This window comes from Melospiza melodia, chromosome 1 (genome assembly GCF_035770615.1).
Source record: "Melospiza melodia melodia isolate bMelMel2 chromosome 1, bMelMel2.pri, whole genome shotgun sequence".
Lineage (NCBI taxonomy): Eukaryota > Metazoa > Chordata > Aves > Passeriformes > Passerellidae > Melospiza > Melospiza melodia.
This window is the reverse complement of record NC_086194.1, coordinates 21,821,327-21,841,773: the sequence shown is the minus strand read 5'-3', so window position 1 is coordinate 21,841,773 and position 20,447 is coordinate 21,821,327. Positions and strand designations below refer to the sequence as shown.

General features: G+C 36.9%; 1 protein-coding gene across 1 annotated transcript in view; it reads right to left on the bottom strand.

The window, feature by feature from the left end:
- Window positions 1-20,447, bottom strand: part of ITGA8 (integrin subunit alpha 8) — a 115,728-nt gene that overhangs the window by 24,911 nt on the left and 70,370 nt on the right. The window contains exons 24-27 of the mRNA XM_063150608.1: window positions 15,748-15,853; window positions 13,779-13,937; window positions 8,038-8,163; window positions 5,140-5,253 (exon numbers count right to left, since the gene is read on the bottom strand). Of these exons, the coding sequence (XP_063006678.1) occupies window positions 5,140-5,253; window positions 8,038-8,163; window positions 13,779-13,937; window positions 15,748-15,853 (505 nt within the window). The remainder of the gene's footprint in view (window positions 1-5,139; window positions 5,254-8,037; window positions 8,164-13,778; window positions 13,938-15,747; window positions 15,854-20,447) is intronic.

Here is a 20,447-nt window from a genome sequence, read left to right as displayed (position 1 = left end):
GCATTTGGAAACATTGAAATAATGAGTATTTAACAGAGAAGCCAAAATATGATGTTGAGTACCAAGAGAGCACCAAAATACAGTGGTGCTTCTCTTGCTTTTCAACTTTTTCTGATTAAAACTAGATTTTCCTCCCTTCTAACTATTAAAGTTCGTGTGATCAGGAGTGCCAAATTCACATATCTGGAATTGCCAAAACGTCAAGAGAGAAACAATACAATTATATTCAGTAATATTAAAAGAAAATACAATAAACTTCAAAGTTCCTGGGAACCTTACACATCCTCTGTGGTTTTGTAGATTACTGCCTCCCCTACCTCTCCCAGAAGGAGATTTGTATCATTATGAGAAATTTTCAGTACAGGATGAAACAGTAGCTAAGAATGCACTGAGTTCCATATCCCACAATGTTTTAAGTTCCAAAGAGCTCGGAGCCTCAAGGTTGTTACAAATCAGACAGATTATACAGCTTCATCACTTAGAAATGCATTTTCAAAACAGATGTTTCACTAGCCAACTCTGAGTCTTATACTAAAAAATACCCATACATGCAAATACTGGACCAGATCCCCTTGGGTCTCCCTCAGATGACTCAGAAATATGATCAGAGAAACAGGGACATAATGAAATACAACATAACATAACCATGTAAGGTTGTTTCTGTTTTGAACAAATCAGGCTATTATTTGCCTGATCAGCAAGTCTGAATCCAAAAGTCAGCTTTACTAGAGAGTTCATATTTACAGCCAGACTTTGAAGTTACTCCAAAAACGTATGTGATTCTACTTGGCCTTTGCACAATGTCTGTCTCTGTCTTTGCTGGCTGGTTGGGAAATTTGTGCTGCTTTATTTATTCAAATGTGTCTAATCACTGCGCATCATTTAGCTGTTATTTGTTATGGGAGTTTGGGTTTTAAGGTTACAGGTTACAACTGTCAGGAGACAAAATGGTCAGCTGTTGTCAGTTAAACTAAGTGGAAGAGGAAGGAGTCACTCAATACATGACAGGTCTTTTGTGACAACAACATACACGTTTGCCCATACAACTTCAGTGAAAAACATTAATTTTTTCATCCTAGCATAAATTAATCACTTCCAATAAAATCCTTCTCAGGTTTGCATTAGCATATCTGTAAGAAGAAAAAACATCCTGACACTGTGTTCTCGGCTTTAATGAGCACAAAAAAATTCTTCTGCAAATCATCATGTCTTCATTTAAATTATAACACAGTTGAGTAATGTTGCATGTCACCATTATTCTGATTTCTTTGGCATATGAAAACTTTTACATTAACTTTTACATGAACTGCAATGCTTCTCTAGAGACTTTTACCCTAAGTTTCTTTACAAAAGCATGACAGTACGGTTCAGTCTGGCCCTTCCTGAGTCACAATAATCTCATCCTCATTATTTTAACTGCATTTTAATCCTCAATTTGAATCTGCAGATTTCAGCCTAGTTAACAACAGTTGCAGACTTACTAAGAGCAGATTGTGCCCTTTTTAGGAAACTAATTATGTTCTACGGTCTTTTATGGTGATGGTTGTGTAACTGTTAATTTCAAAAGGGGCTGTGAAAAAGGGAACTGTTTTGAGATGAGTGGAAGGAAGACAACCAGACCCTAGGACACTATTTACTGTCTCCAAATTTGCATGTGAAATAAAGATCATGTTATTCTGGCATATAATTAGACATAAATGGGGGGATGAAACAGTTCTCTGGGAATTACCCTTTTCTACTTAGGAAAAAAATTCTGTTGCTTTGAGTGGAGTTTTTCTGATTCTTAACAAGAATTGCAAATTACTATTGAAAGGACACAGAAATGTTTACAGGGAAAAGGTAAAATCACAGCCCATAAAAAGTCTTGTTTGATGGCAAGGGTATGTAAGGCCAGTGGAGTAATCTGGTAGGAGTGTTTCCCATGAGGTCTTTCCACCCAGTGAATCTACAGGATGGCTCACCCTTATCCTTGCCCACGAGCTGGTGTAGCATTCCATCTCTGCCTGGAGCTCCCTGAGTGAAGGGAGGTGCAGGCAGAGCAAGCAGGATTTATTGAAGAGCAAGGAGGAGCTAAAGGGACTGCAGCATTGGCATTGCCTGGTGTATTTGCACACGCCCAGGTCCCAAGGCCCAGCTTTGACTCTTCTCCCCATCCAGATCAGACAGAGAGAGGTTTCAAATCAGCTGGATAATGCATCCTCTGAAGATACTTCTCTGTCTTGTCACTGTCTACAGAGTTAGCAACCAGCTTTTGCATCTAACTTTAGCTTACTAAAATTTCATAAAATGAGTTCCACTGCTCTTGCATTAAACATGCCACTGAATTTCATGCAGTTACACTTGTTCTGAACCTAAGTCAGTCCAACTAAAGTTAAACCCCAGAAAAAGATTGTTTTTACTAAGTTATCCGAAAAAGGGAGATTTTGTGTCCTCTGTGGCTAGTTTATTTCAATTGTTACCTATCTCCTGTCACAGCCAAAAACTCAGAGAAACTGTTTCTTGTTAATTTTGTTTAATCTCTTACAGATCTGTATTGACATATCCTAAACTAGACTTAGGAAAATCCTAATGAGGCTAATTTCCACTGAAATAGCTGTAAATAGACTAGAAACTTCATCTAAAAATCTGTGCACAGGATTTTTTCACAAGACTTACTTTTTGGCCCTTTCAGAGTTAATTGTATTTCACCAGCAGAATGATGAGGAGAAAGACTTGACTGGATCTGGAATACATCAGGCTCAGTTCCCAGTAAGGAAGGTAGCTAAGGGAGTTTTATCTTTTTCTTGGTGAAGAAAATGATAAAGATCCTCTGTGTTATTGCTTGCCCACTGCAGTGCTCAATATTGTCATATATTGTTCCAGTAAAGGATAATATCTCTGCCTCTCTCTGTGTGTTAGGAACAGACAACAGAGAATCAGTGCAGTGAAGTTCTTACCTGAGCTTAAGAGGGACTAGCCTGTGTGAGCTTGTCCAGCAGCCTCTTAATGAAATTGGAAAAAAATGGAATCAAATGCCCATTCTATTTCCCAATAGATATGTTTCTTCTATAGCTGCAGGGATGGTTACAGACTGGTACTTTCTGCCCTTTGAAAAGCTTGCACCAAATGATGTCCATCCCAATTCCCAGATTTGAAAGGACAAAGACACATCCAAACTGTCATGTTTTTGGGCTTAAATTGGCACCAGACCTTGCCTTTTTTTGCACTAGCAGATGACTCACTCAGCAAACCTAAATGAGGTACATCCATTCTAGAGTATCTAGACATATCTAACATTTTTAAAATATGCTTTCTATTAAAAGCATTTTATTTGTGTTAATGGAACTGAAGAAAGGATATGAAAGTTTCTTGGGATTGATTGTTCATAGAAATAAAATGTACTGACAAATCAGGAATTTGTTCACTTAGTCTCTGAAAGGATGAGAGACTTAAGTGCAGAACTTAAGTGCTCTTCAGTCACAGTGGTCCTACAACAGCTTTTGGAGAAGAAAGACAGAATGTGACCTGGCCTCCTGACAGATAGGTAGAAAAACCTTTAAAGTCATCCTTTCAAGTAACCACTGCCATAGTCCTGTACACCAAGAGAGACCAATGACCTCCCAAAAGTTTGCACCCATTATGGACTTGGTTAGCTACTGAGCTGGCATTCAACATTCTGGAAATATTATCCTATCTGCTCTCATTTCTCCAGGAAAGCAAGTGAGGATGAATTTCTTTGGTCTACTTTCATATTTGAGGGAAGGGAGAAATGAACTTCAAAGGTATGATGAGCTTAATTTAAAGCTGTAAACTGAAGATCCTCAATTCTTCTCTTGCTAGGGTAAGAGGTACCCTGCATATAAAGAATTCCTCTCCCACAGCTGTAGGGGACACAGGAAAGCTTCTTACATTTCAGATAGAAAGACTGGAAAATCCTGAATTCCTTGAGAAACAAGCCAATAATAAATCAGCTTGATCAAGACAGGGGATGCAGGTATTTCTTAATAACAGCAAATGGAATTATAAATTTCTCAGTGTATTTTCCATTGTTAAAAGTATGACAATTGCATAGTAAATACAGACACAAGGCCAGCTATGAGGTAACAGCTTACAGTAAAATCCCTCTGCCTTACAAAATCATAGAATAATTTGGGTTGGAAAGAAACTTTAATTGAAGATGTCCAGGCTGCCATAAGCCTGGACATCTTCAATTGGTCCAAGCTGCTCAGAGTCCAATCTGACCTTGAATGTTTCCAGGCATGGGACGTCTGCCACCTCTCTGGGCAACCTGTTGCAGCATTTCACCACCCCCAATTTGAAACACTTCTTTCTTGCATCTAAATAGATGCACTTGTAGTTGAACACCATTACCCCTTGTTTTTTTTCAACACGCCCTGCTAAAAGATTTGTTCCCATCTTTCTCAGAAGACCCCTTGAAGTACTGGAAGGTGCTATAAGCTCTTCCTGCAGCCTTCCCTTCTCCAGGCTCAACAACCCCAGCTCTCTCAGCCTTTCCTCACAGGAGAAGTGTTTTATTCTTCCAGTCATCTGGTGGCCCTCCTCTGCCCTCACTCCAACAGGTCCCTTTATGCACTGTGAATATAAATCTGAGAGCAGAAGTTGGAATACAAGAATTTGCAAAGAGAAGTTTTATTTTTTTCCATCATCTACACTGCCCCTTTTAGTAGTAAGACAGATTGTCACTACATGAGTGTCATGTATCATATGAGCTTGATGCATACTACTCTTCCCTAGATTAATAGAGAATGAATAACAATGAATGTTTAAGCTGGACATAGTGTACATGATACACTCTTTGGCTCCAAGAAAAACCTTCCATTGGAAAAGAGGTTATAAATGCAGAACATTTGGGTCAGTCCAGGAAAGCAGAAACAAAACTAGGAGAGGTACTTAAAAATAATCTTGGAATCTTCAAGTAGGATTCAGGACATAAATCTGAGAAGGAGTGATAGCAAGAAAAAAAAAGTAAGCAGCATCCAAAAAACCTGGACAGGAACCAGTGAGATGTTATCTTCAAAGAAAATGGTAACAAGAAGTATTTACATTTGCCCCATTTAATTTATGACTTTTTATTTTAAAATATCTGCTCAAATAAATTATTATTTTATGTGTATAGAAAGAGATGTTTGTGTGTATTACCTCCAGGAATGTTTGTGCCCAGAGCCGGGACCTGATTTTTAGTGCAGCACTCTTTCCTCTTTCCAGCTGTCCCACAGTGCATGAAATTAGGACACACTTCACATTTGTACAGTTCTGAGCAAAAAATAAAGGGAAGTCATACTTATGTTTTGAAAACAAAATCATTTTCAAATGCTGTAAATAAGCAAAAACAAATAAACTTTTCCTTAAAGAGCTAAATAGTTTGAAATCAGTAATTTTATCTAATATATATGAGATACCCCATGAGTCATTGAGATAATTCTAAACCAAGGAGCAGATTCTTTTTGAATCACCAGTGAATACAAACACCTACCTATAATAAAGAAAATAAAAGTAACAATTTTCAACAGTGTCTGCTCTGAAGAACCCTTAAAATGTCCAGGCACTTACCAATCCTTTGAAGCACGTGCTTTTTTCTCACCTATCAATCATTTTATGATTTCACTTTTAGGTTTTTTTCTGTTCTGTATGCATTAAGTGTTTATTTATATTGCTAAATCTTTTCCCTTTTCTAACTCTCCTGGCTTTCCCACCGATATTTACATCATAGCAGCCAGAACATTTGCTGAGATTCATTAGTTGCTTTACTTGAAGCTTACTGTCCATGAACCATTCCTGATGAGCAGTGATTCTGGCCCATACACAAGGCTGAAAGCAAAAGCCAAACATTGCAACTCAAAACTATATACTCCTGAAGTCTGCCAAAAGAATGTCACACTAAAGGTTAAAAGCTGACTGGAAGCCACTGAAGGGAATGAGCAGAGTCTCATGGGGTAACCACAGGAATTATGTGGTTGTTTAGGGCATAAAAAGGAAAAATGATCCCATTAAAAATGATTAAATGTTTGTGGAAAAAATAAAAAATGTTGTATATACAAATGGGTTTTATCTGAAAAGTTTTGTTTGACTCAGGGGAAGGCTGAGGTTTTAATTGATTCCTATTTTTATAACAAAGCAGAGAATCCCTCCCATGACAGAAGGCCTTGTGACCTCAAAAGCAAAGCTAAGTTTTCAAAAGTAAGTTTATTCCCTAGTGAGAGTGAGAATGCACTACCAATACCCAATCTTCAGGAAATGAGATGATGATGCATGGAACAGATCTGAAAACACTCTTAAGGAATCTTGTATCTTTATAGACAGCTTTCCTCACAAATCTATGTCTTATTGGAGGATAAGCAGAAGCTGTATGCTTAATTGCTGCTTTCTATATCTGACTGAAAATGAAACTGTGAACCCTGGAACTTGCAACTATAAACTTTTTTTAAAAAAAAATGAATATTTTAAAGCATCTGTTTATTTGGCTTTAAACATCCTCCAAACAGATTTATTTATTTTGCAGGAAGGAGAAGACTTGTTTTCATTAATCATAGTGGTCAAAAACACACATTAGCAAAACAAATCATTAGTATGCAAAAAAGTCTACTTTTGGCTGACGTTTTAGGACCTGAACACATATTTCTGTTTTTCTGAGTAATGCATTTAGCCTGTAGTGATTTTCAGAACAATATAACATTGGAACTAATGGAAAAGAAACCAAATATTTAATCAACAGTATAAATAGAATAAGAGGTTCTCAGAACATTTTGTCTCTTTGTGAAAATGCTTTGATGAAAATGAAAATAACTTAGAATTTATTTTAAAAATTACAATTTTAAACATAGAATAATCTTTGGCCAATCAGTCTTTTCAAGAGCAACATTCATTTTTCCATGTATACTTCCAATATGTCAAATAAAAAAAACTTATACATCAGCAGTAACTAATGCTGAAGGCATTAGTATTGGGACACCTTCTAACTGAACCAATGACATTGCTTTTCTATGCTTACCCTGGGAAAGTCTTGCTATATGTGGTAAGCACTGCACCCAATCCTATCCTAATTTGTGCTGACCAAAAGCATATTTTACTAGAAGACTGCTCATCAAAGTGCCAATTTCATATTACTGAGTACCCCACCAAATATATTTGCTCCATCTACATCAAGCAGGTGAAAATTCTCTGCTTCATATTTTAAGGTGCAAACACAGTGCATACTTCAGAACTTTGTTAACCACTTCCAGTTGCTGCAGTCATTTTTATGTTGGCAGCCTATGAGCCTGGTCACTCAGAAAGATGCCTGAAAATTAAGATATCACTGAAGAATGGATTAAGTGTTCTGTGATATTGACTGGCATGTCTTTGAAAGTCCTGGCATTTTTCCTTCAGACACAGTGGAATCAGATTCTTCCTAGGGTATTGGGTTGATGAAAGAATGGCACAGGAGTCAACAGTGATTATTGCTTAAAGTGGATTAAACTGTGATTTTGTTCCTAATAACATTACAGTTTTCATTACTTTCAGAGTCTATCTTCTTCCCATTATAAAAACTGCCAAATTAACTTTCAGAAGCAATAATAATTCTCTTAGTCCAGAACACTTAAGTTGGTGAGGTTGTTTGCTTCCAAATTCTAGTGAGGTCAAGGAATTCAAGCACGAGTTTGCAGTAAACAGCTTAATAAGAGACTGGACAGCATGAAAGAAACTCTGCCCACGGTTCATAAAAATAGATGAAAAGCACTGACTGTGAATCCCTTGCCTGATCTGAAGTTCACTGGGTTCACACATTGCCTTTAGGCAAAGTCAGCTGACACCTACAAGGCTGAAGTATGCTAAGGATGGCACTTTGAATACAGGAGTGGAAAAAAACTTCTGAAAATACAGCCAAGTCCAAATAGGTCTAATCAGAACTATTTTCCTAGGACAGACAGCATTGCTATTGCTCCAGCATTGTCTGGACTGTTAAAAACACAGTGATGTGTCCCATTTGCCTTGCCTGTGGCACTGTAGAGTCTCACCTTCCCCTGCACACTCCCAGTACATAGATTTTAGATAGCTCACCAATATTCTTGCAGAGTTTTTCCTGTGAGGTTCTGCCACTGCAACATCCCTTCTCCTGATGTAATGAGAAATTGTGGAATTATATAAAAAAGCAGCAAGTTCAGGAGTGTCTTCTGGAACAGCAAACTGCAAAGAGAGAAATGGGAATGGCAATGACATACACACACAACGATTCTAACAGATTTGTTCCTGTCTCAGAGGTCTTGAATTTTGGATTAACACTGGTTTTTCAATTGAACAGCATAATCATGAGAGTACTTTGTCTTCAACTAGGAGCATGATGAGTAATAGCACAGCAAGATATTGCCCAGTTATAGGAATTAGAGCAGACAACATTCTTCTCTACTTTTTACTGGTGTCAGTTTCGTTGCTTTACTTAATTTTTTTAGCCTCTCAGGGGCAAATTCTGATATATATAACAGGATAAGTTCAGAGTTGTTGCACAGTAGTTTATTTATTAGTTCAGATCAGAATCTGCCTAATAAAGTATAACGATTTTACCAGTTTTAGAAAAAAAAATGGAAGTCTGACTTAACACAATTTTGATCATATATCACATATGTTACAGATTTGTTTTGGTAACAGCTCAAATTTGTATAAAGCAACAGCTTCTTCATTTTTAATCTCACATTAAAATGCATTCTCTTCAGCTTTATATTTATAGATTTTTGTTCTCCAATTAAAAATTACTTTTTTGTTGGCAGTTTTTCTTTAATTTCTATACGGTGCATTTATGGCTTCTTTTATGAAGCCTTAAATAACTCCTGGAACCAACTGCTACAGAAGTACAGATAAATGTTAATTCATGACAATCCACTCATGTAAAATCACAATAAAATATACATAGAGGTTTATAGTGAGATCTCAACAGGAACTCAACTAAATATATCCAAACCTATTCCTTAAGAACATCTGATTATAAAGTGCTACATCAGATCCTTCTCATCAGTTCCTTTAACCTCTGAAGACAAAATATGTTAAACAAATTCCTAAAGAAAATGTTTGTAATTGAAATAAATGTTGTAGCATTAAAGGAAAGAGAATAGCTATAAACACACAAAACCTCCCACACACTAATTCTGTGTAGTACTAGATTTGGAAAATTGGTGTAATTTATCTGAGTAAAATTAAAATGCTATAAATACAAATTTAACGTTGTCTGAGATCTTCAGTCAAAAGCATCCTACAAAGTGAAAGATATTATAACTCATTAACAGATGAAAACCCATGGAAAAAAAAAAAAGAATCCCCTTTTTTTCATTTTTCCTGTTGCTTCATGAAGTTAGCATTGTCTATTTGCAATAAGGGAACACATAAGTAGCTAGTAAATCTCTCCCTCTCAATGTGGTAACGTGCAAACTCTCCTTCCAGAATTCTTTCACCAGCATATAGACTTCTATAATGATGACAAATCAAAAAAAACCCCCACAATATAGAAATGTGCCTGCAAAGAAGCCCTCAATACATGATCACAATGGGTATATATGTAGATCCATCTAAATACCAAAGGATTTTCATCTTTACATTTTTCTTTTTTCATAGATCCTAGAGTGTTAGCATCCTTGTGAATTGTTACAGCAAAGGTTCAAAAAGAGCCCTCTGCAGTTAAGAGAAACATGTGTGTCTCCTGCATCTAAAAGCAGAATTTGTCCAGTGGCCTAGATGTCCAGGTTAAAGATATTATTTTATCCTTCTTGATCTGGGTATATGGAAATGCTCAACTGAATAATCTGTCTCTGTTGCTATTTTATATGCCATGTATCTGGCACGCTATCTTAGAGGATCACTCCCTCCCTTTAACTACAGCAGACTGTCTCAGTTTCCCCACCATGGAAGACTGTACTGCATTCTTCTCCTGAGCTTTATTACTTTGAGCAGGTTTCCAGACCTCTCCAGTCCCCCACTTCTCATTCCAATACCCTGTTCCACTTTTCTGGTTTTCTAGCCAGGTTACAGCCTTTGCTGCATTGTGTAACTCCATCAGAAATGTTCTGGAAGAGGACTTTTTTACACAAAGTTATAATATAATGTATGTAACATAAAATAATGACACACATTATTTTATATTACATACATTATATTATATTATACTGCATTATAGATATTTAAATATTTCATATATATATTTAAATACAATATATATTTTATAATATACAATATACATATATTATATTACTAGATTATACACAAAATTACACAAGAGCGGTTGGTGACCATTCAAGAGCAATGCATTGGATGGTATTGCTTTGTCCCAATATCAAACCCTAAATACAGTGCTAACAGTTTTACAGCATGAGCAGATTGCCTCTGGAAGGGGTTAGCTCCTGCCACGCATGTTGGTGGATGTGCCTCATACATGTGGTGGATTTTTGTTGTTATTTCACTGCTGCCCTGACAGATGCCTCACTCGTGGTGTTGCAGTGCTCAGCCACTGAGAATGCACCAAATGTCTGGATATTCTACCACAGGGGTTTTTATAGGCACAGGTTTTATAAAAATGCTTTTTGCCACCAGTCTGAGAGAAAAAAAACAACTTATCAGAAATACTGTCTCAAGCCAGAAGGCAATCTAACTGAGCCCTCTTCTCATCACAGCTGCCTTTAGGAAGAGTAAGAAGGAAGTAAGAATGGGGCATGCATACACAACACTCCTAATAACTTTCAGCTTCCAAATGTTTTCAGTACAGGGACTTCCTTATCTATATGAAGTTTGTGTTCATTTACTAATCTTCACTGAACTTCTCTTTTGGGAATTTGTTTACTTTCCTCTTAGAATCACATGAACTTTTAACCTTGACTACTTCCCTTTGCCCACAGATTCCAGACACCTGAGACCTGCCACCATGAGCCATCACTTCCTTTTGCTTGTTTTGAATCTGGCTCCCCAGACTTCATTAGATGTTCCAGTTCCTCTGCAGGAAGAGGCAGAGAACAGTCAATCCACACCCACACTCTTCCTGCCACTACTCATTCTGAGGATCATATTTGTGCACAGTCATCTCTTTTCTAGATAGAAGTGTTCTAGTGTACTGAGTTCTGAGTTCTTCAGCTTGGAATTCATTCCATATCTTTGATAAGTACTTCGGCTCCTTTTTACACCTTTTTTAAGATTCATAATTTTATTATCCTTTCTCATCCCTCACTGTCTTCATAGAAGATAAGCTATAGAAAAGTTCCCAAACAAAAGTCTTCCCATGTGTGCATAGGTGTGACTTATCTTTGTGGACTAGACAACAAAGCTCAAATAAAACCTTTTTACAAGACAAGAAATTCAGCAGTGGGGAGGAATGTACTGCTTTGATTGAAACAGAACAATCTGAGTAATTTCAAAGGGGAAATGCCTAAGAGAGGTAAGTTCAGATATCCAAGAGAAGACAGGCATTTAATGTCCTTAGCCTTATTTGGAAATTTGATCTAAGCATCCTGATGTTTGTATGAAACTTGAAGAAGCCTGTCTCTGTGTCCTCTTGCCATCTGAAGCAATAGATAAGCATTACATATTTGAAACTTGACTTGTGTATTCATACTGTTCAATGCTTTGAAAAACTGAAATAAGGAAAGGATATTTAATTTCTTGCCATAAAAACTGTGCATCTAAAGCCATATTCTGCCACAACAGAGGGACCATTATTACAGGAAAATTTCTCACAAGCTTCACAAGAATTCAGTCTTTTTTATGTAACAGATGCAATCATTGTCAAGTAGGAGGAGCGAGCTTCTTAATAAATAAAATAAATTAAATAAAAAAATATACATTGCCTGAAAATATCAGTAAGAACTGTGGAAGTATTCTACACAGATTCTTAATTCAATCTTAAACAGAACACAGTGCCTAGGGTGGGAGGAGGCTGAACTGCTTTTCGTGTACTTGCAACCTGATCTGATCAGTGAGTTTGAGAAGCTAGGCTTGCAAGTACAAATGCAGCACCTTAGCTTCTTCCTCCTCACCACTTCTGAAAAAGAGGTGAAAAATTAGGTAGAAAAGATATGCAGAAAAAGATCCCTGCCTCCAATTTTGATGTGCTTTGGGTATAAACTGGACAGACATTTTCTACCTTCTGTTTCCTATCACTCATTTGCTTTTTCTTTCTCTAAAGAAACTAAATAAAAGGGTGGAATTCCAACATCTCTTTGGTTTCCCGGGTGAAATACAAAACTTAAGCAATATTGTATTTAGTAGACATAAATTTTTATTTACTCTTTTTAAATATGTACTGTAGTTCTGTCTGTTCAGGCTAAAGACTTGACTTGTAACTACTTAGGCTGTGACCACTCCTCATCACTAGAAAGTTGTCTCTCCTTTCATCCAATATACCAAACTCACACCCATTTTGGTATGCAAAAGATGTAGAGCATTTTTAGCACTTGGAATGCAGCTCTCCCTGAAAGATGTTTAACAGCCTACTGCTTAAACTTGAGAAGTGTTGTTGTTTACTCCAGAAATGTCTGGAATCAGTCATGCTTAATAAATTGGATACCTTGTTTTTGATGGGATAATATGTAGAGCTGTGTTTTGCCTAATCTTCTGACTTTGAGCCAAACCAAGCTCTTTTGAGGGGATCTGCCATCACAAACATAGATCTTAAAACAGGAAATTGTCCAAGCAGTGAGGGATCGGGTTAGGAAAGCTAAAGCCCGAAGAGAATTAAATGCAGCCAGGGATGTTAAAAACAATATGAAAAGCTTCTATGGATACTCAGAGGTAGGTGAGGGAAAATGTAACCTCTCTCCAGAAGGAAATAGGAGACCTGGTTACCCAGGATGTTGAGAAGGCTGAGGTAGTCAATGAGTTTCCTGCCTCAGTCTTCACTGGTGAATGCTCCAGGCACATTGCCCAAATCACAGAAGGGAGAATGAAGAACTGCCTGCACTGAATCTGAAGGTGCACTTGTCCATGAGACTTGATGAGATGCATCCATGGGACCTGAGGGAACTGGCAGATCAACTGGCAAAGCCACTATCCGTATCTGAAAAGTTGTGGCAGTCTGGTGAAGTTCTCACTGACTGGAAAAGGGGAAACATAACCTCCATTTCTGAAGAGGGTGAAAAAGGAAAACCTGCAGAACTACAGACCAGTCAGTCTCACTTTTGTGTCTAGCCCAATCATGGGGCAGATCTTCCTGGAAACTATGCTAAGGCACATGGAGAATGAGGAGGTGATTGGTGACAGCCAAAATGACTTCACTAAAGGCAAATTGTGCCTGACAGATTTGGTGGCCTTCTATGGTGGAGTCACAGTGTTGGTGGACAAGGGAAAAACAACTGACATCATCTACTTGCACCTAGACAAAGCATCTGCCACTGTCCCAAATGACATCCTGGTCTCTGTGCTGGAAACACATGGATCTGACAGAGCACTCAGGGAATAATGAAAGGGCTGTGTAATCACACTTAAGGAACTGTGGTCAATGGCTTAATGTCCAGTTGAAGACCAGTGATGTGTGGTGTTCCTCGGTGCTGGTACTGGAACAGGGCCCTCTGTAACATCTCTGTTGGTAGCATTGACAGTGGGACTGAGCACACCCTTCTCCTCATATAAAGAGTACAGAAACCAAATATGCACCAAGCACTAACTTTAGAAATGCTGTAGGCTATCTATTTCTTGCTTCTTACCCAGGAGAATGATCTTGGACTGTTAAAAATTCCCAAGAGAGTTCCAATCATGTGAAGCTTCCATTCCATTCCAACATAGGCAAAAAATTCCAATCAAAATGCAGAAAGTGATGGAAATAAAGTACTCACCTTTATTTGCATTGGATTAATAGGAGAGCTTGTTTGACAGTGCAATGGTCCATGTGTCTGAATGTGGAGAATATAAAGAAGAAATTCTTCTCTACTGGACACAGGCCAACCAACATGGAGAACTGTATGGTTGATGGCACTTGGTCCTATATTGTGCAGCTGTTGAAAAAATATGATCAGTACTTTCCAAGGCAGTAAAAACAACAAAACAAATTGAAACCACCACTCAGATATTTTCAAATTCTTAGTGGACACAGCCTTAGAGTATTTAGGGAAGATTATTACAGATTATAAATATCACTTTTTTGATGGAAAATCTGTGGTAGGAGAGAGGAACCTCTTTGTTTTAGTCACAAAACCAATGGCAAATCTGAGAGAACAGTCTTTTCTGTCTGAGTGTGTATTCAAGAAATCTATCACTTTCCCATTTTTTCCTGCATATGAAGAACTGAATTCTAAAAAAGTATCAAAAAAATTCCAACCCAAAGCACACTAGCAAATGAACCCCATAGAAATATGAACAATAAACTGTAACAGATCATGCTTGAAAATAGTAGCCAAAAGTTCAGAATACAAAAGAATCACATTTCAGGGCACAAGAATAGAAGATAGAGCAGAACTTAAACTAGCTTCTTTGGTTAAGAACTAAGTTCTTTAGTTAAGAACTATGTGTGTTTTCAACATTCTCAATCTAGATTTTCTCAAAAGAAGTAAAGGAACTAGTTTTCCTAAATTAATATCCCAAGACATTATTTTTTCTAGGGAAAATGAGCAAAGACAGAAATAATAAAAGTTTAGAAATCTAGGCTATTAAAATAGTTTCCTTATATTAGTTTACAGTTTGAAAATAACTGATGACATCAGGAGTCTATACATATGTTGTCACTGGACTTGAAGAATTATAGAAGCTGAACACTATGGACCTTTATGCAAAGTTCCTAGAGATGTGAGAACCTCCTTTTTAAATCTGCAGAATTTTTGTGACTGATGACCTTTAGTTACAACAAAATAAAAAGCCCTTTCAATCTTACATCTTCTGGGAGACTGCTCAGTCTTTTGGAGGCTTTGCTGATATAAACCATGTAAGTGGTTTCCTTAGTAACTGTAACTAATCACTGTAATTATTTGAATATATTTGAAGTCACAAATACAGTTTCACAAACAACTCAGATGCTTGAGACAGGATGATTTGAAGTATTTTTCAGTTTAGAGAAATGTGTTAGATGGGGAATTCATAAACGATAATTTGTATTTTACAGTTGTATTCACTATACTTTAGTATGTCCTGCAAATTGTAATCTTACACTGCTGATTAAGCTCAGTTCCTTATATTTCCTTGAGTGCTAGTTTGTGAATTATAACCATATGTGAAGCCCCCTGTTTTACCCTCTGGAATAAAGGCCATCCATCAGATTCTAAGGATGCCTTCTATTCCCTGAAGTTGAAAAGGGCATTGGCCCTTCTTCTAAGCTGAACTCTTTTAATTGACAAATCATCCATAGGAAAAAAACTAACAAAACTACAAGGTAAAAATATGTGTACTTCAAACATTAAGAGTTGTTTCCATCAGAATATTTTACATGTATGTCTACATTATATTTTTCAGTTAGCTAAATGTCAAAGAAAACATTTTTTCCAGTGCACAGCATGTACAGCTTCTAATGAGAAGATACTTGACATTGATTATAAGGAACTTTTAAGCACTGTTTTTAATTCTTGTCAAACACCCAAAATGTTTATAAATCCCTTAAATATCTAAGACAGACTCCTAGCATAAACTAATATCCCCTCCACTCATATGAACAGATAATGGGGTTGTGAATTCCCAGATTAAATTTGGGTCATGTGCTAAAGTCAGAGTATTTACATTTGTGGCTTTATCTAGCCACAGATAAAGACAATAAACCAAATTCATCAGGAATTCAGTGGGGGCAGCATGAGGTCCTGTGGAAACATACATAATTTTTACCTCATAGATGTGTTCTACTAAAGGACCAACTTCTTCTTCTTTTGTAGGTTCATCTTTGGGTTCCCAGTTGTGAAGTGGCAAAATAATTGTTGGGGGGTGAGACACTCTGTAATATGCAAAACAGTATAAAACAGTAACTGCATAAAACAGGTTAAAACAGTAACTGTTACCAGTGAATGACTGCATTAGTTTTAGAACAAAATAATGACCACTATAAAAACCTGAGCCCTCAAAGGCTTGTTATTTGGACACATTAATTAGAATTAGGCGAGGTGAATGCTACAATGCCTCCATAACATAATAGATGGGAAACGGAGATATTGTGACTTCCATAAAGTCATAATGGAAATTGATGTATTGAGAAACAGAATTCAGGTCTAGACTCTAAAAAAGGCTTTCCAACTGCTTTGCAAACAAAGTGGCAGTTAAAGCATTCTCTGGAATATTGCTGCAAGTTGCAACACATAAATAAAACAAACAAAGAAAACTGTGACTTAGTATTTGATATCTTTCCAGCTGCTTTTTTATTTTTCCTTTTCTTCTTTATTTGACCTTGAGAAAGTAGTCTTCTGTTAACATTTTAATTTGAATCACAAACATTTTATTTCTCATAAAAATTGGTATTTCCTTGTACCAGTTCCATTCAGATGCCAACTAAACCTCACTCAGGTGTTCAGAAGTTGAGAAATCAGATCCCAAGAATTTCTTTTAGCATGATAGGTCAGTTCTGGCACAGACATCTGTCACCTACAAGTACTGCATGTAGTCCTTGGTGCTACAAGGAAATGGTGTTACCCTTTCTTTGCCAGGGTCAACTTTCACTCAGTTTTGCTGATTTATGGAGTCTTTAGCTGAAAGAAAATCCATAGAATTTCAATGTTGGTTCTGCCAAAACTGGAGTTTTTCTAACAGAAAACTGTTAAAAAACAATAATTAATTTTTTTAGAGTGTATGATTTGAATACCATAATGGACTTCTAGGCATTGCTGCTCATCACTTTGCAGTGGCCCTGCTGCAGATTGCCCCTTGAAGAAAAGAATGGATAGTCTTGTTGCAAATGCTAAAAAACACTATTGGAAGGAACAAACTGTTCTTGATTACAGCTCTTCTGTTATATACAATGAATGAAAATTTTCTACAGTATACAGCTTCTCAAAGCAGCAGGAAATCCCAGAGAAGAACAGCTTAATGCCATCCAGCTGAAGTACAACTCCTGGTGAAATTTGGTGTGTTCAGGAGTATCCTAACTCTTAGTACTTCCTCAGACTTCAAAATGCCAGCAGTTTGGACTAACAAGAATGCCAGAGGTTAAATTCACAAGCCAATCCTAATATAAAACATATTAATTAAAAAGTAATTTCTCATTAGGTACTTGGCCTAAGTTTCCCAAATCATCTTGTTTCCAATAGGAATTTTAATTATGATTGCTGTTGGAGAATAGGAACTTCAGAGTGTTTCGAAAGCCAAGAAACATAGACTCTTAATCTACCATAAAAAACTGCAAAGCAGAAACTGTACAGAGACAAAAAGAAGAAGACATGAGGTTTCAAAACTCAGTGTTTTCTCTTGCACTGCCAGGGAAGTATTCTTATCCATGGAATTACAAAATGCAAAGTATAAATTTAGACATTAAATTAAAATTATTGTAGTGTATATAAGAACTTTTATATTAACAGAATTTACAGTTATTTTGAGGACTTCCACTATTGACACAAAACTAACAAAATGGGGTCAAAGAAAAACAAATTCACACTTTTTACTATTTCATTTTGCATTTAATTGAGAATGTTTTTAACATTTGAATGATTTATTAGACAAGAATTTTTCCTAGACTTTTAGGTGACAATTATCATGAAACAAAAGTACTGAAAAATATGATAAATAAAGTATAGTGCACAGAAAAGGCTTATATGGGGATATACAAAAAAAATTCTGCCAGCTACGAATTCTCTAAACCCAAATTACTTCCTTCTTAAATCTCTCATTCCTCTAGTGCTTTTTCAGCAGCGGGAGATAACAATGCCAATACTAAAACTCCTACATTTTTATAGAGGAAGAAAGGTAAGCAAAATAATTAAATCTTTGTTATCAAAGCAACTGCTTATTGAATTATCTAAGGAGTTATGTTAATTTTCTTTTAAAGAGGCTACTGAAGAAGATTTATTCCTTTCTCACAGAAGAAGCATTAGTACTTGCATTCCACTGTGCAAGTATATCTGCATGTATGCATATGCACAGTTTCATAAATACTTGTTTTTCCTCAGTACAGTGTATGATGCACTCAGTTCCACTCTGCGCAATTCTCAGAAGAGAAGTAAAGAAACTAATGCAAGATATTTTCCAGTCCAAATGTGGACATAGTCTCTCTTTTACTTTTATCTAGGAAATAGTGAGCAATTCCCTTGGAACTGCATGTTTTAGCATCTCTGAGTAATTAGCAAAATCTGTCAACAAAGCATTTGGAAATGCTATAGCTAATAAGGAAACTAAAATACTTAAGAGGAAAGAAACTGGAAGTCATTCAATTAAGTAATTCCTCTTTATTTAATAACCTGTTTCCTAGAACTGCAGGCAGCAGTTCAAGCAACTTTTTCCACTTATCATCAAGCTTGTAAGAACTGAGCATTTTGTGGTCATTTTTTGGTCTATCAATTTACATGTTACAGAAGGTTTCATTAAAAGGAACACTCTATGGCACAGTAAAAGCATGATCGAGACAAAGTTTCCAAAGAGTCTGCAAAAAATAAAAAGTTTGTAAGACTTTTTTATTAAAGTGAGGAGAGACTTCCCCAAAAAAAAACAAAAAAAAAAAAAACCCAAAAAAACCCCAAAAAAATCCACAGCACTGGAAGCAACCCTTACTGGGAAGTCCTGTGTATGTAACCACAACTGTTCCAGTCCAAAACTCCAGCCTGTCCTTAGCCTGGGGTGCTCACCCATGGCAACACCCAGCAGCTGCTGGCTCCCAACACTTCCTCATGCATCTGTAGCCCATTAAATAACACCTTTGATTCTTTTCTCCTCAGCCTCTACTTCTGTATTACACCTTTTGTATTCTTCACCTCTCTTTCTATCCAGCTCATTTCCTTAGATCACCACTAGCTACAGAGAATGAAATAATATTCCCACTTATGTTCTTATTCAACAAGTTGTATTTCAAGTGCTCCTTTTCAGAAATAAAATAATTGACATATATCCACACAGTCTTTGACTGACAGCTTTTTTTGTTCCACCTGACTAGTTTTAGGGTCTTCTTAATCTGGAATACACTTACAAAAGATGATGAAAAAATCCTTTTAAAATCCCTCAGATTTAGACTGAATATTATACCAGATTAGAGCAGATAGATTGAATATTAAAACAGAAAACATGTTCTCTGTGATCTGCAAAATTTTTTTACTTATTGCTAGCACTAGATAGTCATATTGTCTCGGAAGTGACAACAATAAATACATTTCTATAAATTAAAGCCCCATAAATAAATAAATTTTATTTTTTTTACATCTAAGGCAGCCTCTTGAGGTGCATCAAATTAGAGACATCTACCCCACATAAGAGACATCTACCCTCCTTGCATCAGCCAAGCCTCATGGCCTGACTGTGGAAGTGAATCTGGATCTTTTAGCTCCTGTTCAACCTCTGCAGAGCTCATAATGGTTAAGGTTTTTTTTTTTTTTTGAGCTGTAGTTTCATAAGAGGAGATGTAGGAAATCTAATATCCCAGACATCCTCCTGACTTCCTCCAGGATGCCAGAATAGGAGTCTAGCTCCAAGATTTTACAGGGCACTCTAATATTATAAAATCTTAGAATCATTTAGGTTGGAAAAAGCCTTAAAGATCATGGAGTCCAACCATTAAACTAGTGCTGCCAAGTTCACTATTAAAGCATGTCCCTCAGTGCCAGATCTACACCTCTTTTCAATATCTTCCAGGATAGTGATTGTACCACTTCCCTGAGGAGCCTCTTCCAGTCCTTGACAACTCCTTCTGTGAAGAAGATTTTCCTAATATCTAAACTGAACCTCCCCTGCTGCCACTAGAGGCCATTTCATCTTGTCCTCTCACTTGTTATCTGGGAGAGGAGACTGATTCCCACCATACTTCTACCTCCTTTCAGTTATTTGTAGAGAGCAGTAAGGTCTTCCTGAGCCTCCTTTTCTCCAGGCTGAATGGCCCCAGCTCCCTCAGCTGCTCCAGGCCCTCCACCAGCTTTGTTTCTCTTTCCTTCAGTACCTCAATGCCCTTCTTGTAGAGAGGGGTGCAAAAATGATGCCAGTATTTGAGGTTTGGCCTCACCAGTGCCAAGCACAGAGGGCTGATCAATGCCTGCTGGCCACACCATGTCTGATACAAGCCAGGGTGCCATTGGCCTCCTTGGCCAAACAGGCACAGTGCTGGCTCGTGTTCAGCTGGCAATTATCACCTAATTGCATTTTATAATTTCTAAAACTAAGCTGTATACAAAAAGAGAGATAGAAATGATCATCTTTGATTATATCCTGTACTTGTTTAATTTTGGTATACTTTGTGTCAGTGAACAGTTTATCATTACTCATTTCTTACTCATCCTTTCTTCAAAGGCCTCACTCTGCTCTCTATTACTACATGCCTTGCCATAATGTGTTTCACATTTCCAGCCATAAAAGCTGTAGATTCTGTTTGGTATTCAGCATTAAGCATCCAAGTGGTTGCACAAGAA